This window comes from Apostichopus japonicus, chromosome 4, assembly GCF_037975245.1.
Source record: "Apostichopus japonicus isolate 1M-3 chromosome 4, ASM3797524v1, whole genome shotgun sequence".
Taxonomy (NCBI): domain Eukaryota; kingdom Metazoa; phylum Echinodermata; class Holothuroidea; order Aspidochirotida; family Stichopodidae; genus Apostichopus; species Apostichopus japonicus.
This window is the reverse complement of record NC_092564.1, coordinates 9,308,668-9,324,641: the sequence shown is the minus strand read 5'-3', so window position 1 is coordinate 9,324,641 and position 15,974 is coordinate 9,308,668. Positions and strand designations below refer to the sequence as shown.

General features: G+C 36.5%; 1 protein-coding gene across 1 annotated transcript; it reads right to left on the bottom strand.

Moving 5' to 3' along the window:
* Positions 1–497: 497 nt before the first annotated feature.
* LOC139966379 (hyalin-like) lies at positions 498–14,628 on the bottom strand. Its single transcript, XM_071969314.1, has 12 exons — positions 14,470–14,628; positions 12,975–13,181; positions 11,362–11,604; positions 10,577–10,825; positions 9,818–10,066; positions 9,059–9,307; positions 8,303–8,551; positions 7,543–7,791; positions 6,786–7,031; positions 5,263–5,505; positions 3,823–4,073; positions 498–1,210 (listed from the first exon to the last, which is right to left on the bottom strand). Exons 1-11 carry the CDS (start codon positions 14,522–14,524, stop codon positions 3,865–3,867), a joined length of 2,448 nt encoding a protein of 815 aa, XP_071825415.1. The 5' UTR covers positions 14,525–14,628; the 3' UTR covers positions 498–1,210; positions 3,823–3,864.
* Positions 14,629–15,974: the final 1,346 nt, after the last annotated feature.

The following is a 15,974-nucleotide window of genomic DNA, read 5'->3' as shown; positions in this document are numbered from 1 at the left end:
CAGTAAAAGACAAATGGCTCCGGATGTAAACCATGATTATTTTGTATCGAAGGTGATGTGCACAGGATTTCGATATTCTGTTCCGACTGACATATGGTTATGGGGCATGAACCGTTATGGACGAGCCATAGGCGGATATTGCGAATAAAAGTTGTTGTGTCAGTGGGTTGGTTGAATGTGACCGCATTGAGGGGGGTGGGAGGGGGGGGGGTTGGAGATGGCCCCCAAAACTTTAAAACGTCAAATAGTGCATTCTGGCGCATATTTTGGTGATAAATTAGGTTTGTATACAACTAGGTCTGTACACAAGGTGGTGCTAACACATATACTTTTGAATTTTGAAGAAAGAAAAAGTCCACGTTTCCACCTGAGAACACATCGCAATTATTCGACCAGACAGAACTTAAAGCTTGCGAGACAAGTGCCTTAACTACTTGACCACAACAATGTCACACAATGTACACATTTCTGAATAAATATATGAAGACACTTTACTGTATAATAATCTTCATCTTTATTGCTTAAATGTTATTGAAGCTAGCAGCTCAAAGAAATCCACCGCCAAATACCTACAGCCAATTGTTACATACAATTACACCATATAAGATTCAATTGAAGGGAGGGTAATCTATAATCAAGCTATCGGTGCAAATATATTGAAGAAGTTGAAGTTTGAGTTTAACTTTGATTTTGGGAGTATATTTCTGAGGCATCAACATTAATTTACGACTTTGTCTTAAAACAACACGAATCATGTAATCAATGCAATGAAAGATAAATAAGAAGCATTTGTTACTGAACGCCCTCTATGAGAGCCGTTCAGAGACATATCTATCATTAGAGTGATGCAAGTACGAGCTATTAATGCTATCACTCGACTAAAAGCGACCCTTCAATTAAATTTAGAATTTAATTCATTTAACTTATGCAATTACCTTACCTCATGTTGTTGATATCGTTGCATGGCTTTTTTAAAGAAATATTTTAGCTATTCTTATTGGTGATCTCTACATGAAGAATTACTTGACTAATACACTCAGTTTTGTAAACTGAAACTTAGATTGATAATTATTACTTGTTTTAATAGATTATGCAAATAGTGCTAGTAGTGTGCATTGCGTTGTATACTTGTGAGGTTATTACGTAATATATAAACAAAGCGCGTCTCGACAAGCTTCTGTCTCCAGTTTCTCCACATCATTTCGCTTTTCTGTGAAATATAAGAGGAATTGGAAGACATCAGAAATTTAAGGTAAAGGTAGGTGAAATGTGATGTTATCGTCAAAGACAATAGTCCTTCGAGTTCATATTGAGACGTTTTAAGTGAATAGTTAATCTTCATCGAACAACATGACATCTAATCCTGATATTTTCCCTATATATGTGTTATATAATTGTGCACATTCACAGTGATGCAATGTTAAAGAATGACTTTGGGCGAACAATTAATATTGATATGTTTGCTCACCTCTGCAAAGAACACTAGCAGGTTGCCATGATTGTGTACCACTTTTTAACTTTTGAGAATTTGACCTTTACATGGCTATATTGACTTATTAGTCTAACATACAGACTATGGGGTCAGTTTCGCGGATGACAATCTTAATAGGCAAACAAGACTGTTATGACCGAAAAGAACATGTAACAGCAATTGCTTGCAATCCATTACAAATATTGCATCCCAGGTATCTGATCTTGGTGGAGAAAAAAAAAACATGTTTTGGTTGAGTTATCAGGATGTATACAACAATGAATTAACATAAAGATTTATGTATGTACTGAGGAGCCAACGTCATCATTAAGTTTAAAGTTGCGTTGGGAATTGAAAGATGTTTTGTTTTCCACAAGCCCAGTGTTGTTGTGATCAAATGATGTTATTCCACTTAGTACAAACTTCAGCATTATATACTTCCAAAAATGCATATTCAACAGGGTTATACCACCTTATTGCCAACTTAAATATTCATAATGTTAAGGAAAGTTTAATCCACTTGTCGTACAAAATGAGCAATTAAACAATGAGATACATTTGAATTCTTTTAAAGAAATGCTGGATTTAGCCTCAACAAAAGTTGTTATTGTCAGCTGTCCCGGACTGGGGACACCCACTTTATATATTTTCTATTTCTGATATAAAGTTCCAGCTGTGATACTCTACAATTATGGCTTCTTGTACCGGAGGCGCCCACGTATACTTAAAGGCTGTGAAGACTCGCGCACAAAGAAACGTCTCATGCCAGTAATCTGACCTAGTTTCGAATGAGGTGTAACAAAAGTGTTAGACACCCCCATCGATCCCAGAAAATACACACACAGCTTGCTACCGTCGGTAAGTAGACACTATAGTGTACAGTCAATACAAACAGCTACGGTCAATACCCACAACACAGTGTACATATCAGCGTGGACATCTCGGTACTATATAAAAGATAACATGGTATCACGTTTCATTACTGTCTGCATTTTGTAGCGACAAGAAGAAAACGTCATTTGCAAGCAACGGAAAGTAAACTTGTTCAGAGCGCGGCACGCGGTTTGGGGCGAGTCTTCAATGCCTTTAAAATCAAACGGGAACTATTCAAATTCAGGTGATTGGTGCAGGGCTAAGACAGACAAAGACAGGATATTACAACAACAACAATCTTAGTGCACAATACATCAATATAAACTATGTAACAGCTGTTCATTCTATACAGTAGTAACTTATTCAACATTTTTTTTCAAAAGTTACAAACATCTAGCACCATTAACATCTTGGCACTCTCCATCTTACCATTCTTTCTGAAATGAGAGGGGACCTCTCCGCCTGGACGACATAACATCTAAGCCCCCCCCCCCCTACAACAAAAAAGGCAGTTGCGCCCCATACTATATTATCAGATTGTCCCCGAAATGTCTTGTTGGTGGATATGCCCTAGAATGCCTGCTAGTACCAGTGTAGGTTTTACACTGTAGAAATAAACAATGCTTAGGGTTTAAACAATGGTTGTTGCAAAATCTACTTTCTTCAAAAGGTAGGCCTGTTTGCTATACATCACCCACTAGCTGATATAATAAGAACGAAGAAACTATTAAGACTTTTTCATTCAGAATATCCCCGCCGCTCTCCTCTTTTTCCTACAGAAACTGTTCGATAATGTTAATTTCCAAAATCTAGCCGAATTCAAGTCGTTTTTGGGGTGGTTTGCAGAATCCGGCAAATCCAGTATCAGAGTGGATTTTATATACTGAATCCGGTGCAACCCTAATAAGTTTTGCTAAAGGAGCGTTCCAAAAATTTCGTATACGTTAAACCTGTCAATGAGTATCTGGAAATCTAGAATAGCTATTGATTTGCTATAGCACTCTGGTCGTTTTTTTCATATACTACGGCTTGTTCAGACTTTATTCTGCCCTTTAATGCTATGTGTTGTTTATAATATGTTGAAAATATGGCGATATCCACCCGTTATGATTAAGAATGAGGAAATAATAGAATGTGGAAATAAGTCTAGAAGTGAAGTCGCTTTACTATGAATGCTAGTTTAATTGAATCCTTTAATGGTCTAAATTTACTTGCTTTATCTTCGGAGTTGCTTGTTGGTGTTTTTTACGCTGTTAGTGGCAGGTAATCGAATTATCCTTTTTATTTTTTGTTTCATATATATATATATACCTCATACCGGCGCGTCCTATTTCGATTATCTTTTGTCTCAAAAAGGTGAAACTTTTACGTAAAAAGTAACACCATTTGATGAACACATTGATGTGGATTTGACATCAAATATTGAAAATTACCAACAATTTTGTAGTAGTAATAATAATAATAATAGTAATAATCACCGTACGTCTTGGTTTTATTTTGAATTTTTATTATCACCATCATCAAACATCATTTTCAACGTCAAATGAATAATCGCAGTACAATTCCTCCCCTGGGGTACCATCGATTGGGTTGGCACTGGCGGTGATTTGATAGGATCCCACTTCTGGAAGCCTGAGTTTGAAGCAAACATCCACAGGATCATTTGGATCGTCGGTGTTGACCTGGAAAGTAGGTTCTCCCTCCTGTTCGCAATCAAAAATTGGTTGACCTGGTTGAAGAAAATATCGCAACATAAAGATCTTGTATAGGAACAGAAAGCATAGAGTTGCGCATATATAAAGATGAACAAAAATTCCACTGCCGGTAGCAGCCTCACACTAACATTGAATAATCGAATCCCAGTTTTGTATTAACATCTCGGGACAGAGAGCTCACAACATTCTCTACCTTTGCAGCAAACGACAGCATATGCTCTGCAATTATCACATCATATATCATATTCATGTAACAATAAATAAAGAATGACACAGTTCCCATCTCTTAGCTTGTCTTTGTGCTCCTCTTACATTTTTGTGATGTTGCTTATGACATATTTGGCAATCTAGCAGCAACCTTTTGAATACTACATCCGTCAATGAAATCATTTAATTATGAAATAAACGTTGAAAAATTAAAATATTTCATGCTTCTTTCTCTTTAATGGGAAATGACCATTTCGAACCGTTTCATGAAAACATATATATATTTATAATTTTGATGATGCTCAAGGCTACTTTTCCGGCACATGAAGTCATTGTCTGATTCTTCTTGCATCTTAGTATGTTTCCTCCCCGAGGTTGCCATCGAGTTCTATGCTCCCAGTGTTCAGACTAAGTCATAACCCGACGAATTGATAATCCAAGATCAGACTCAAAAAAGATTTGCGACATATTTCTTCAAAGATACTGTACAGCGATTCAAGTTGGGAACATCACTGGTTGTGACTCGACCCGAGAATCAAGTGAATCATTACAACTCTGGGCACATAACATATTCTCTATTTGTTTTACATGTAATTCTGACTGAATCGAATTCTTACTTCTTCAAATTTCTGTTTCTCTCATCCGGACTTCTGAGTCCTAATGTATGAGTATTTCTTGTTGATTTACACATATACGTGACTTAAACAATGGATAAGGATCGGGGATGTCTCTTATTTTATTAGGCTCACCATGACTGCAATTTGATTGTTAACAATTTTATAAATTCACAATTCATTTTTGTGAGCTCACCCGCGAACCCAATTGACCACAATCCCGCTAGGAAATATCCATAGGAAATATATTTCTTTTGTGAAGTCATTATCCGTAGGAAAGGTGTTCTTTTTCAAGTTCCTGCCTTATCTATAAGATATGTTCTTACAATTTAACCGTACTGTGATAATAAGGTGTTACTGCGCTGCGAAAAAAATTACTTACCATCTACCACTGCTGTTATGTCGCACGTCGCAGAGTTTCCTGATTCATCTGTACACGTGCATACTACATTATACGTGCCGATTGGCCTATTTCCGGGCTCTTCATCACAGGAAATGACAGTCTGGCCTTCGCTGTTGTCGACGCATGTCGGTTGCGCCCAGTCGACGAAGGCCTCATAAGGGATTGATGAGGAGACGTATTTAACATCGGGGTTCACACAAGTTATGGTGGGTGCGACATTGTCTGTTGGCAGATGAAAATGGAAAACGACCTTTATACTGTGAATGTAAAAAAGCCTAGACTACTAGTGTATGTCTTATGCGAGACATGGCCTAACTTTATCCAACGTTATTGAATGTATACTCAACATTGAAATACAAACTTCAGCTGAAATTTGATCAAGAAGATGATATCACACATGAAAAACACCGAAGATAAAAATAATAGAGAATTTACATAATTAACCTGCAGTTTGCCATACCTTTTTTACCGAAATAATGCTTTGCTGACAAATGCCGAAAATCATTTTGGAAATCACTTCCATAAATAATTTTCCTTTTCGATATACTGGGACTAACTCACTAAAGTCTTCACTTTAGAATAGTAAGCAATATAAAGCAACAATTTAGAAGAAAAATGCATTTCATTACATGAACCTACAATATGACACATCAAAAAGCCTACCTGAATTCAGATTTATGTTTGCTATTCTTGATCAAATTGATTTCAGTTATGACATTCAACAATCGAACATGTTGGCAAGGGGAAGATTCCCATTTTTTCAACCTTTTTTCCCCACCAAGTGCAACATTCATCCGTACTTAACACATAGTACGCTTTCAACAGATTAAGTTGTCACTAGTGTCCTGAAAAGAATTTCAAAGGTGCGGGGTTGGGAGGGAGCAGCCAGATTCTAAAGTTTAAAGGTGTTTGTCCCTCGGAGGAGCGGTCTTAATAATATCCCAGACTTAATGTAGAAAATTCCGCCACTGTGCCATTTCCCGCCAATGCCACATTCATTCCCACCCCTTCAGCCCCTTTACGTAAGGTTGCTAATGATGCTGAAGGGAGCTACCAGAACGGGTGAACAACAATTGCAAGAAGTATTCGGATAAAATATCAGTTCACGGCTATGTAAGGTCCGCTTTTGGACCGAATTATAATATCTTGTATAGTTGTATCCCTCTCAAGTATAGTCTAACAACATGAATTGTCGAATACATTTGTGTCAGAATAGTTACTACAGAACTGTATTCAAATTTCATAGCACATTGTTGATACAATTGCAAAAGTTAACTCGAATACATGTCCTCCATTTCTCTGCGGTACGTTTCCAAATTCAGTATCATAAATCTCTGTCCATTTGGTGAAATTCAACTATTGATACATAAATAATCTAGTGTCATCATTGAGACATGACATTCTGCGCTGATAAAAAATAAGTCGAAAACCTTCCATTTCTCGTCCTCTTCTGGTTTACATCTTATTTTATCTTGACGAAATGAGTAGAAATGGACACCAACCTGTAACTGTTACCGTGAATTTACATGAATCCTCAAGGTCGGCTGCATCAGTGCAACTGCAGGTAACTTCTGTATCACCAAGCGAGAACTCAGATCCGTCAGCAGGATCACATAGAGGATTAATTGCTGCACCTGAGTTGTCAGTACATCGTGGGGATTCTTCGTATGTGACAGACAAACTATTACCAGTTGGTGGAGCTTCCACTGTCATGCTGTCGGGGCATACTGCGTCGGGCGGAGTTTCGTCTGTACATAAATCGTTTATGATTAAATTCATTTTGGATTACTGTGTTTGAGTAAATCGTGTGTGAAATTGAAAGGGACGAAAAGTCACAGTTAAGGGTGAGAAAATATCAGTTCACGGCTATGTAAGTTCCGCTTTTGGACCGAATTATAGTATCTTGTAAAGTTGTATCCCTCTCAAGTATAGGCTTACAAGATGAAATGTCGAATACATTTGTGTCAGTATAGTTACTAAAGAACTGTATTCAAATTTCATAGCACGTTGTTGATACAGTTGCAAAAGTTAACTCGAATACTCGTCCTCTTTTTCTCTGCAGTACTTTTCCAAATTCAGTATCATAAATCTCTGTCCATTTTGTGTAGTTCAACTATCGATTCATAAATAATATAGTGTCAGCATTGAGACATGACATTCTGCGCTGATAAAAAATAAGTCGAAAACCTTCCATTTCTCGTCCTCTTCTGATTTACATAGTATTTTATTTTGAAGAAATGAGTAGAAATGGACACCTACCTACAACTGTTACCGTGAATTTACATGAGTCCTCAAGGTCGGCTGCATCAGTGCAACTGCAGGTAACTTCTTTTGCATCACCAAGCGAGAACACAGATCCGTCAGCAGGATCACATAGCGGATCAATTGCTGCACCTGAGTTGTCAGTACATCGTGGGGGTTCTTCGTATGTGACAGACAAACTATTATCAGTTGGTGGAGCTGCCACTGTCATGCTGTCGGGGCATACTGCGTCGGGCGGAGTTTCGTCTGTACATAAATCGTTTATGATTGAATTCATTTTGGATTACGGTGTTTGAGTAAAACGTGTGTGAAATTGAATGGGACGAAAAGTCTCAGTTAAGGGTGAGAAAATATCAGTTCACGGCTATGTGAGGTCCGCTTTTGGACCGAATTATAGTATCTTGTAAAGTTGTATCCCTCTCAAGTATAGGCTTACAAGTTGTTATGTCGAATACATTTGTGTCAGTATAGTTACTAAAGAACTGTGTTCACATTTCATAGCACGTTGTTGATACAGTTGCAAAAGTTAACTCGAATACTCGTCCTCTTTTTCTCTGCAGTACTTTTCCAAATTCAGTATCATAAATCTCTGTCCATTTTGTGTAGTTCAACTATTGATTCATAAATAATATAGTGTCAGCATTGAGACATTACATTCTGCGGTGATAAAAAATAAGTCGAAAACCTTCCATTTCTCGTCCTCTTCTGATTTACATATTATTTTATTTTGAAGAAATGAGTAGATCTGGACACCTACCTACAACTGTTACCGTGAATTTACATGAGTCCTCAAGGTCGGCTGCATCAGTGCAACTGCAGGTAACTTCTTTTGCATCGCCAAGCGAGAACACAGATCCGTCAGCAGGATCACATAGCGGAGGAATTGCTGCACCTGAGTTGTCAGTGCATCGTGGGGATTCTTCGTATGTGACAGACAAACTATTATCATTTGGTGGAGCTGCCACTGTCATGCTGGCGGGGCATACTGCGTCGGGCGGAGTCTCGTCTGTACATAAATCGTTTATGATTAAATTCATTTTGGATTACTGTGTTTCAGTAAAACGAGTGTTAAATTGAAAGGGACGAACAGTCTTAGTGGAGGATGATAAAATATCAGTTCACGGCTATGAACACGGCTTTTGGACCGAATTATAGTATCTTGTATAGTTGTATCCCTCTCAAGTATAGGCTTACAAGATGAATGGTCGAATACATTTGTGTCAGTATAGCTACTACAGAACTGTGTTCAATTTTCATAGCACATTGTTAATACAGTTGCAAAAGTTAACTCGAATACTCGTCCTCTTTTTCTCTGTAGTACTTTTCCAAATTCAGCATCATAAATCTCTGTCCATTGGGTGTAATTCAACTATTGATACATATATAATATATTGTCAGCATTGAGACATGACATTCTGCGATGATAGAAATAAGTCGAACTCTTCCATTTGTCGTCCTCTTCTGGTTAATATCTTATTTTATCTTGACGAAATGAGTAGAAATGGACACCTACCTACAACTGTTACCGTGAATTTACATGAGTCCTCAAGGCCGGCTGCATCAGTGCAACTGCAGGTAACTTCTTGTGTATCACCAAGCGAGAACACAGATCCGTCAGCAGGATCACATAGAGGATCAATTGCTGCACCTGAGTTGTCAGTGCAACTTGGGGATTCTTCGTATGTGACAGACAAACTATTATCATTTGGTGGAGCTGCCACCGTCATGCTGGCGGGGCATTCTGCGACGGGCGGAGTCTCGTCTGTACATAAATCGTTTATGATTAAATTCATTTTGGATTACGGTGTTTGAGTAAAACGAGTGTGCAATTGAAAGGGACAAACAGTCTCAGTGAAGATGAGAAAATATCAGTTCACGGCTATGTAAGGTCCGCTTTTGGACCGAATTATAGTATCTTGTAAAGTTGTATCCCTCTCAAGTATAGGCTTACAAGATGAAATGTCGAATACATTTGTGTCAGTATAGTTACTAAAACACTGTATTCAAATTTCATAGCACGTTGTTGATACAGTTGCAAAAGTTAACTCGAATATTCGTCCTCTTTTTCTCTGCAGTACTTTTCCAAATTCAGTATCATAAATCTCTGTCCATTTTGTGTAGTTCAACTATTGATTCATAAATAATATAGTGTCAGCATTGAGACATGACATTCTGCGGTGATAAAAAATAAGTCGAAAACCTTCCATTTCTCGTCCTCTTCTGATTTACATCTTATTTTATCTTGAAGAAATGAGTAGAAATGGACACCTACCTACAACTGTTACCGTGAATTTACATGAGTCCTCAAGGCCGGCTGCATCAGTGCAACTGCAGGTAACTTCTTTTGCATCACCAAGCGAGAACACAGATCCGTCAGCAGGATCACATAGCGGAGGAATTGCTGCACCTGAGTTGTCAGTACATCGTGGGGATTCTTCGTATGTGACAGACAAACTATTATCATTTGGTGGAGCTGCCACTGTCATGCTGGCGGGGCATACTGCGTCGGGCGGAGTTTCGTCTGTACATAAATCGTTTATGATTAAATTCATTTTGGATTACGGTGTTTGAGTAAAACGTGTGTGAAATTGAATGGGACGAAAAGTCTCAGTTAAGGGTGAGAAAATATCAGTTCACGGCTATGTGAGGTCCGCTTTTGGACCGAATGATAGTATCTTGTATAGTTGTATCCCTCTCAAGTATAGGCTTACGAGATGAATTGTCGAATACATTTGTGTCAGTATAGCTACTACAGAACTGTGTTCAATTTTTATAGCACATTGTTAATACAGTTGCAAAAGTTAACTCGAATACATGTCCTCTTTTTCTCTGCAGTACTTTTCCAAATTCAGTATCATAAATCTCTGTCCATTTTGTGTAGTTCAACTATTGATTCATAAATAATATAGTGTCAGCATTGAGACATGACATTCTGCGATGATAAAAATAAGTCGAAAACCTTCCATTTCTCGTCCTCTTCTAGTTTACATATTATTTTATCTTGACGAAATGAGTAGATCTGGACACCTACCTACAACTGTTACCGTAAATTTACATGAATCCTCAAGGCCGGCTGCATCAGTGCAACTGCAGGTAACTTCTTTTGCATCGCCAAGCGAGAACACAGATCCGTCAGCAGGATCACATAGAGGATCAATTGCTGCACCTGAGTTGTCAGTACATCGTGGGGATTCTTCGTATGTGACAGACAAACTATTATCATTTGGTGGAGCTACTACTGTCATGCTGGCGGGGCATTCTGCGACGGGCGGAGTCTCGTCTGCACATAAATCGTTTATGATTAAATTCATTTTGGATTACGGTGTTTGAGTAAAACGAGTGTGAAATTGAATGGGACAAACAGTCTCAGTGAAAGATGAGAACATATCAGTTCACGGCTATGTAAGGTCCGCTTTTGGACCGAATTGTGATATATTGTATAGTTGTATCCCTCTCAAGTATAGGCTTACAAGATGAATGGTGGAAGAATACATTTGTGTCAGTATAGTTACTATAGAACTGTATCCAATTTTCATAGCACATTGTTGATACAGTTGCAAAAGTTAACTCGAGCAACTTTCCAATACTCGCCCTATCTTTTCACAGAGCATTCTGCGTTATTTGGATTGCCTTCTGTGAGCAATGTAAGAATAGCTATGCTAGGCTTTATGCGTTACCTTAAGATGAGAACTTTCCTATTATGTCTTAAATACAACTATTGTGCTTTTTCCTCACTAAAGGAACGCTATTAATAGGATTGATCATATTTCTATATAATTGTAATCTTAATATTTCTATATAACTTGTAATCCTTACCGAATACTTCGACAGTAAAAGAACAGTCAGCTAGATTATCGTACTTATCAGTACACCAGCAAGATACCGTTGCACCTTCTGGATCAATATCAAACACTGCGTTACTTTCGGGTTGACAGACAAGTGAGATATCGTTGGAATCATCTGTACAAGTTAATTCTTCATACGCCACCCTTGTCCTATAATCATCAGATGGGGCTGCTTTCCTAACATCTGGACAAGTCAGGTCAGGGGCTTGTGTGTCTGCAATTAATTAACGTACAATTAATTGTTTTAACTCTAAATAGAGGTAATGAGTTGTCCTTCCAAGTTAAAAAAAAAGCATTGCTATTGGAACTGTTATCTTGACCGTTTTATTTTCAGGGTAAATATGATGTTAACCATGTAGGCTATTGCAGTCTGTTCGGCAATGAGCAATTTAGCCAGGTATTATATCAACAACGTTGCTCTATCAGGAACAAACTACCGAGTAAAGTTATGGCAAGAACGATATTCAAACCAGTGATTTTAGGATAACAAGTCCTGTGCTGTTCAAATCCCGTTCTGGACATAACTTTCTTAAGTATGTCTTTCCGTTGATCGGCCGCTTCAAAGTAGTAACTTAGAGAATTTGCAAAGTTCAATGTTACAAAAAGTAAAACAAACAAGTACATCCTTATCATATATCATGCGACAAAAAATTTTCACGACATCTTGATTATGTTAGGTTGAAAAATTTCACTTCACTTACAATTTGTACAAAGGTTTTAACAGAAATGCGCATATATAGTGACACCCATCTAACACTTCTGTGTGTGGGGGGGGGGGTGAGTAATATGCTTGTGGTGGGATCATAAAAGAAATGTTTATGAGCGCTCTTATGTATGTATGTTAACATCAAAAACGTGTCATGGAGTCTTCCTAAATCGAGAGATCAATTGATTTTAAAGTTTATACCCTGGCAGCGGAATTGCAAAATTCTATATTTCGTCTAAAAATATTATATCAAAACTACTATGTTTTCGTACAATTTTCGACATTTAATCACAAAACTCTTCACATTCGATCTCAATATCTTGATTTTCTTCCTCTATCTCGTAACTTCTTAGCTGTTACTTATGTTTGGTCAAAACTTTGACTATTTGGCGATGTATCGAAATAAATCATACTATATAACAATATAATAATACTAATAATAATACTACTACTACTAATAATAATAAAAATAATTTTAATAATTTTAATGATAATAATAATAATGATGATGATGATAATAATAATTTTCATGATAATAATAATAATAATAATAATAATAATAATTATATAATTTTAATTTTAATTTTAATTATAATTATAATTATAATAATAATTAGAATAATAACAACAGCAATGATAAAAAGACGAAGAATAATAATACATATATCAACCATGATTGATCGTTTGTTCGCTACGCAACCGAAACAAAATACCGCGTCTGTAGGCGGTGGCTTGAACGGTATTCAAATCAAGAACAGTATGAAATATATCAAGTTTTAACTTTAACTGTTACTGGTGGTAAAAGGAACGAATGTCCCCCAAAAAATTACTGCGAGCAATCAAATCCAGAAGAGTTTGAAAAAAAGAGTAATACTTACCGCATTGGTCGGTACATTCGTTGCCATCTGGCAGTAACCGCTTGAATCCCTCGGGACATACGCAAACTGCTAAGTCTACATTACAATCAAATTCATATTCAGGATCACCATCAGGATTTTGGCATGTTTTTTGAAGAGAATTACCGGTCTGTTCTGCAAAGCGTTTGCATCCGTTGATTACCAAGTCGCCATCACAGCTTACAGTAGCTATTGGGAACAATATTCCGATAATTGTACTGGTTGTATCAAAAACAGCAATTATTATTATTATTACACGAGATTTATATAGGGCCTTATTCAATTAAAAAATTGCTCTAAATCGCTTTACAGCAAAAGATAAAAAGCAATAACAAAGATTTATATGATAAACGTTAAAAGTTTACATAAAAGGACTATAGGCGTTGTTGATTAAATAAATTTGTTTACTAATGTTAAAAAAACTTGGAATGTATTGAAAAGATATTCCGAAAAAACAGCCGTTGTTTCTACATGTACTTGCTGTAATAGCAGGAGCAGGCAAAGTTCAAAATATTCAATGCAGTTTAATTATTTAACTTTTTATCTGTTTATGTTTTATTCATTTCTTTTTTTGCTTGGGAAAGACGAAACAGTAATCTGGACATCATTTGAAAGCTTTTCTTTGCTAGTAAGAATTATCAGGTTGTATTAAGGGTTGGAGAAGCAAGAAAAAAATCCAAAACGTTTATACAATTTTGCCTTTAACACTGAAATGACAATATATTGCTCTTGTGAGTATTTAAAATATTTCTCTTTATAGGCAAGGAAGAAGAACAAATTTGGTAATCTTTATCCTTTAACGCTGGCATCTTTCTTCTTCACAATTTTCCGAGACAATAGCTCCAACTGACGCTCCAAGCACCATGAGCATGTTGACGGTGAAAATTTTTACGCTTGCTAACTTAACTGCGTAGATAATTAAGATTTAAATTTAGGGCTATTTTCATATCAAAAAAATTACAATTATATTTGGATATAGGAAGATTTTGATTTAGAATTTGTCTTAAACATAACCCAAGAACGTGGCGAATATGGCGTAGTGTGTTATTCGCTAATAAACGAATGATATCTTGGAAATTCTTTCTTTGGGGGTCAAAAATTATCTGAACTTTTTCTTTTACAATTTATCCTCTCAAAGGTGCACTTCCATTGGACTTAAGTCTTTTAGTCTGCAAACTTTCTAGGTAAAAATCTTTAAAAGTGGAGTTGGTGACGAGTGGATGACTGTTATAAAATGTTCAGACAAATATTTACAAGTTGTTTTCGAAGGGTATTCAACGAGTATTGATTGCCTTAAATTTAACATGTAAATCGAAACATGTGGTCAGACAAGAATGTTTGTTTAACAGTTTCTGGCCATCGAAAGTGTTCCTCTTTGTATGTAAACAGTATTTACGCCGACAAAGGAAGAAATTTTAATATTAAAATGTGATTTCTATGAGAATGATATTAAGATGAAGATACTAAAGGTACTAACCAAAGGATTGGCCAACCAAAGAAGCCAACATAAGCATCGGCAACAAATAATACATGGTGGTTTCTTCTGCGAGGAATGTTCTCCAGATGAAAATATTCTAAATCGACGAAAATCACTCTGCTCCAATTCCTCTCTGTCTGTTGTACCAAGATTTGTGAAAAAGCTTTTGTACTCAATTCTTTAAAAAGTTTGATATTCATGTTCTTTATTTCTCTCCAATTTTTAATGTCTATACGTCACGATTTCTTGACGCCTATTGATTTTTTATATCTCTTTCTTCTCGATCGAATTGAAGTTGTTTTAGAGCCTGAACAATTCCGACAGTTACAAAATCACGACCTCGGTGGCGTAGACAAATTTAATTGATTTTTCAATATTAACATTCAAGGCTGGTGTGAATCAATATGAGAGGCGATACATTGCTATAACATATGTTAACCTTCTTCCAACTTGTCAAGTTTAAAGTTTGATTAATTTATCTAGTGCGTGAAATGCAGTTAATACTGCTATCTAAATACCTTTTGTAGCTGTTCTTGATTTTCCAACTCATTACGGTTTCATATATATATATATATATATATAGTAGAAAAATAGTAAAGTTTGCTAGTGCTAATGATAAAGAAAAGAAACACGACGTTTCGGGTATAAACCCTTTAACAAAGTCGCTTTGTTAAAGGGTTTATAACAACAATAACAACAATGCCAAAAGCAGCACTAATTAAAAATACGACAGTGGCGGGGTTATAGTCAGAAGACATTTAAATATCATTGATTAATCACATCAGGAGTAGAGTTTATAATTCTTCATATGATTATCCAGTCTGCTATGTACAACACGTTCATTCAGCTTACCAATAAATTTAAGACTGGAATCAGGGCGATACTATTTAAGAATTTCCGGGTCCGAACCAGGTTTCTTACGTAAAGGTGTTATACTTCAGCTAATTCCACACCGTCCTTCAATCGACCCACTTGATAAAGATACATTAACGAGAGTGAAAACGCATGGAAGAAGAATATCAAAGTAGAATATCAGCCAAGGGATTGGTACGTAAATCGTCACTATGGAAACATTTAATTCTTACTCAGACTTACTCGGGATTTAGAGAGTTTCAGAAGTTTAAGTACAGGGTGGCGTACCAGTAAATGGCTAACTGAATTCAGAAATCGGTGCCATATTGATAGGGATGTTATTGCGTACATTTTTAATTTTACTGGAGGAAATATATTATGTAGACATATCAGCCAGGATACGCTCACTCTCATAGGAGGGCAATATTATTGTCAATGACGGTATTAAAATGATTTAATAATCTCTTGGAATCATTAACACAATCCTCGGCTTTCCTAGTATGGTGCAAATTATTTTTATTCAAGGTAGCAAGAGTCATTTCTTTTCGTTTTTTGGACGAAATAAGTCTGTCACTTTTCACTGAGGTTCTGCGCCATATTTGTCAGCCTTTCTTCGTTCTTTGGGCAGGTTATTGTACTTATTATCGAGCCAT

Excerpts from the sequence above, each read along its gene's own strand:
- LOC139966379 (XM_071969314.1), bottom strand. The coding sequence starts at position 14,524 with ATGTATTATTTGTTGCCGATGCTTATGTTGGCTTCTTTGGTTGGCCAA. Across the intron at positions 10,826-11,361 it reads TTTTACTGTCGAAGTATTCG|ACGAGACTCCGCCCGTCGCA; the intron begins GTAAGGATTACA and ends ATTTATGTGCAG. Across the intron at positions 7,792-8,302 it reads ATTCACGGTAACAGTTGTAG|ACGAAACTCCGCCCGACGCA; the intron begins GTAGGTGTCCAG and ends ATTTATGTACAG.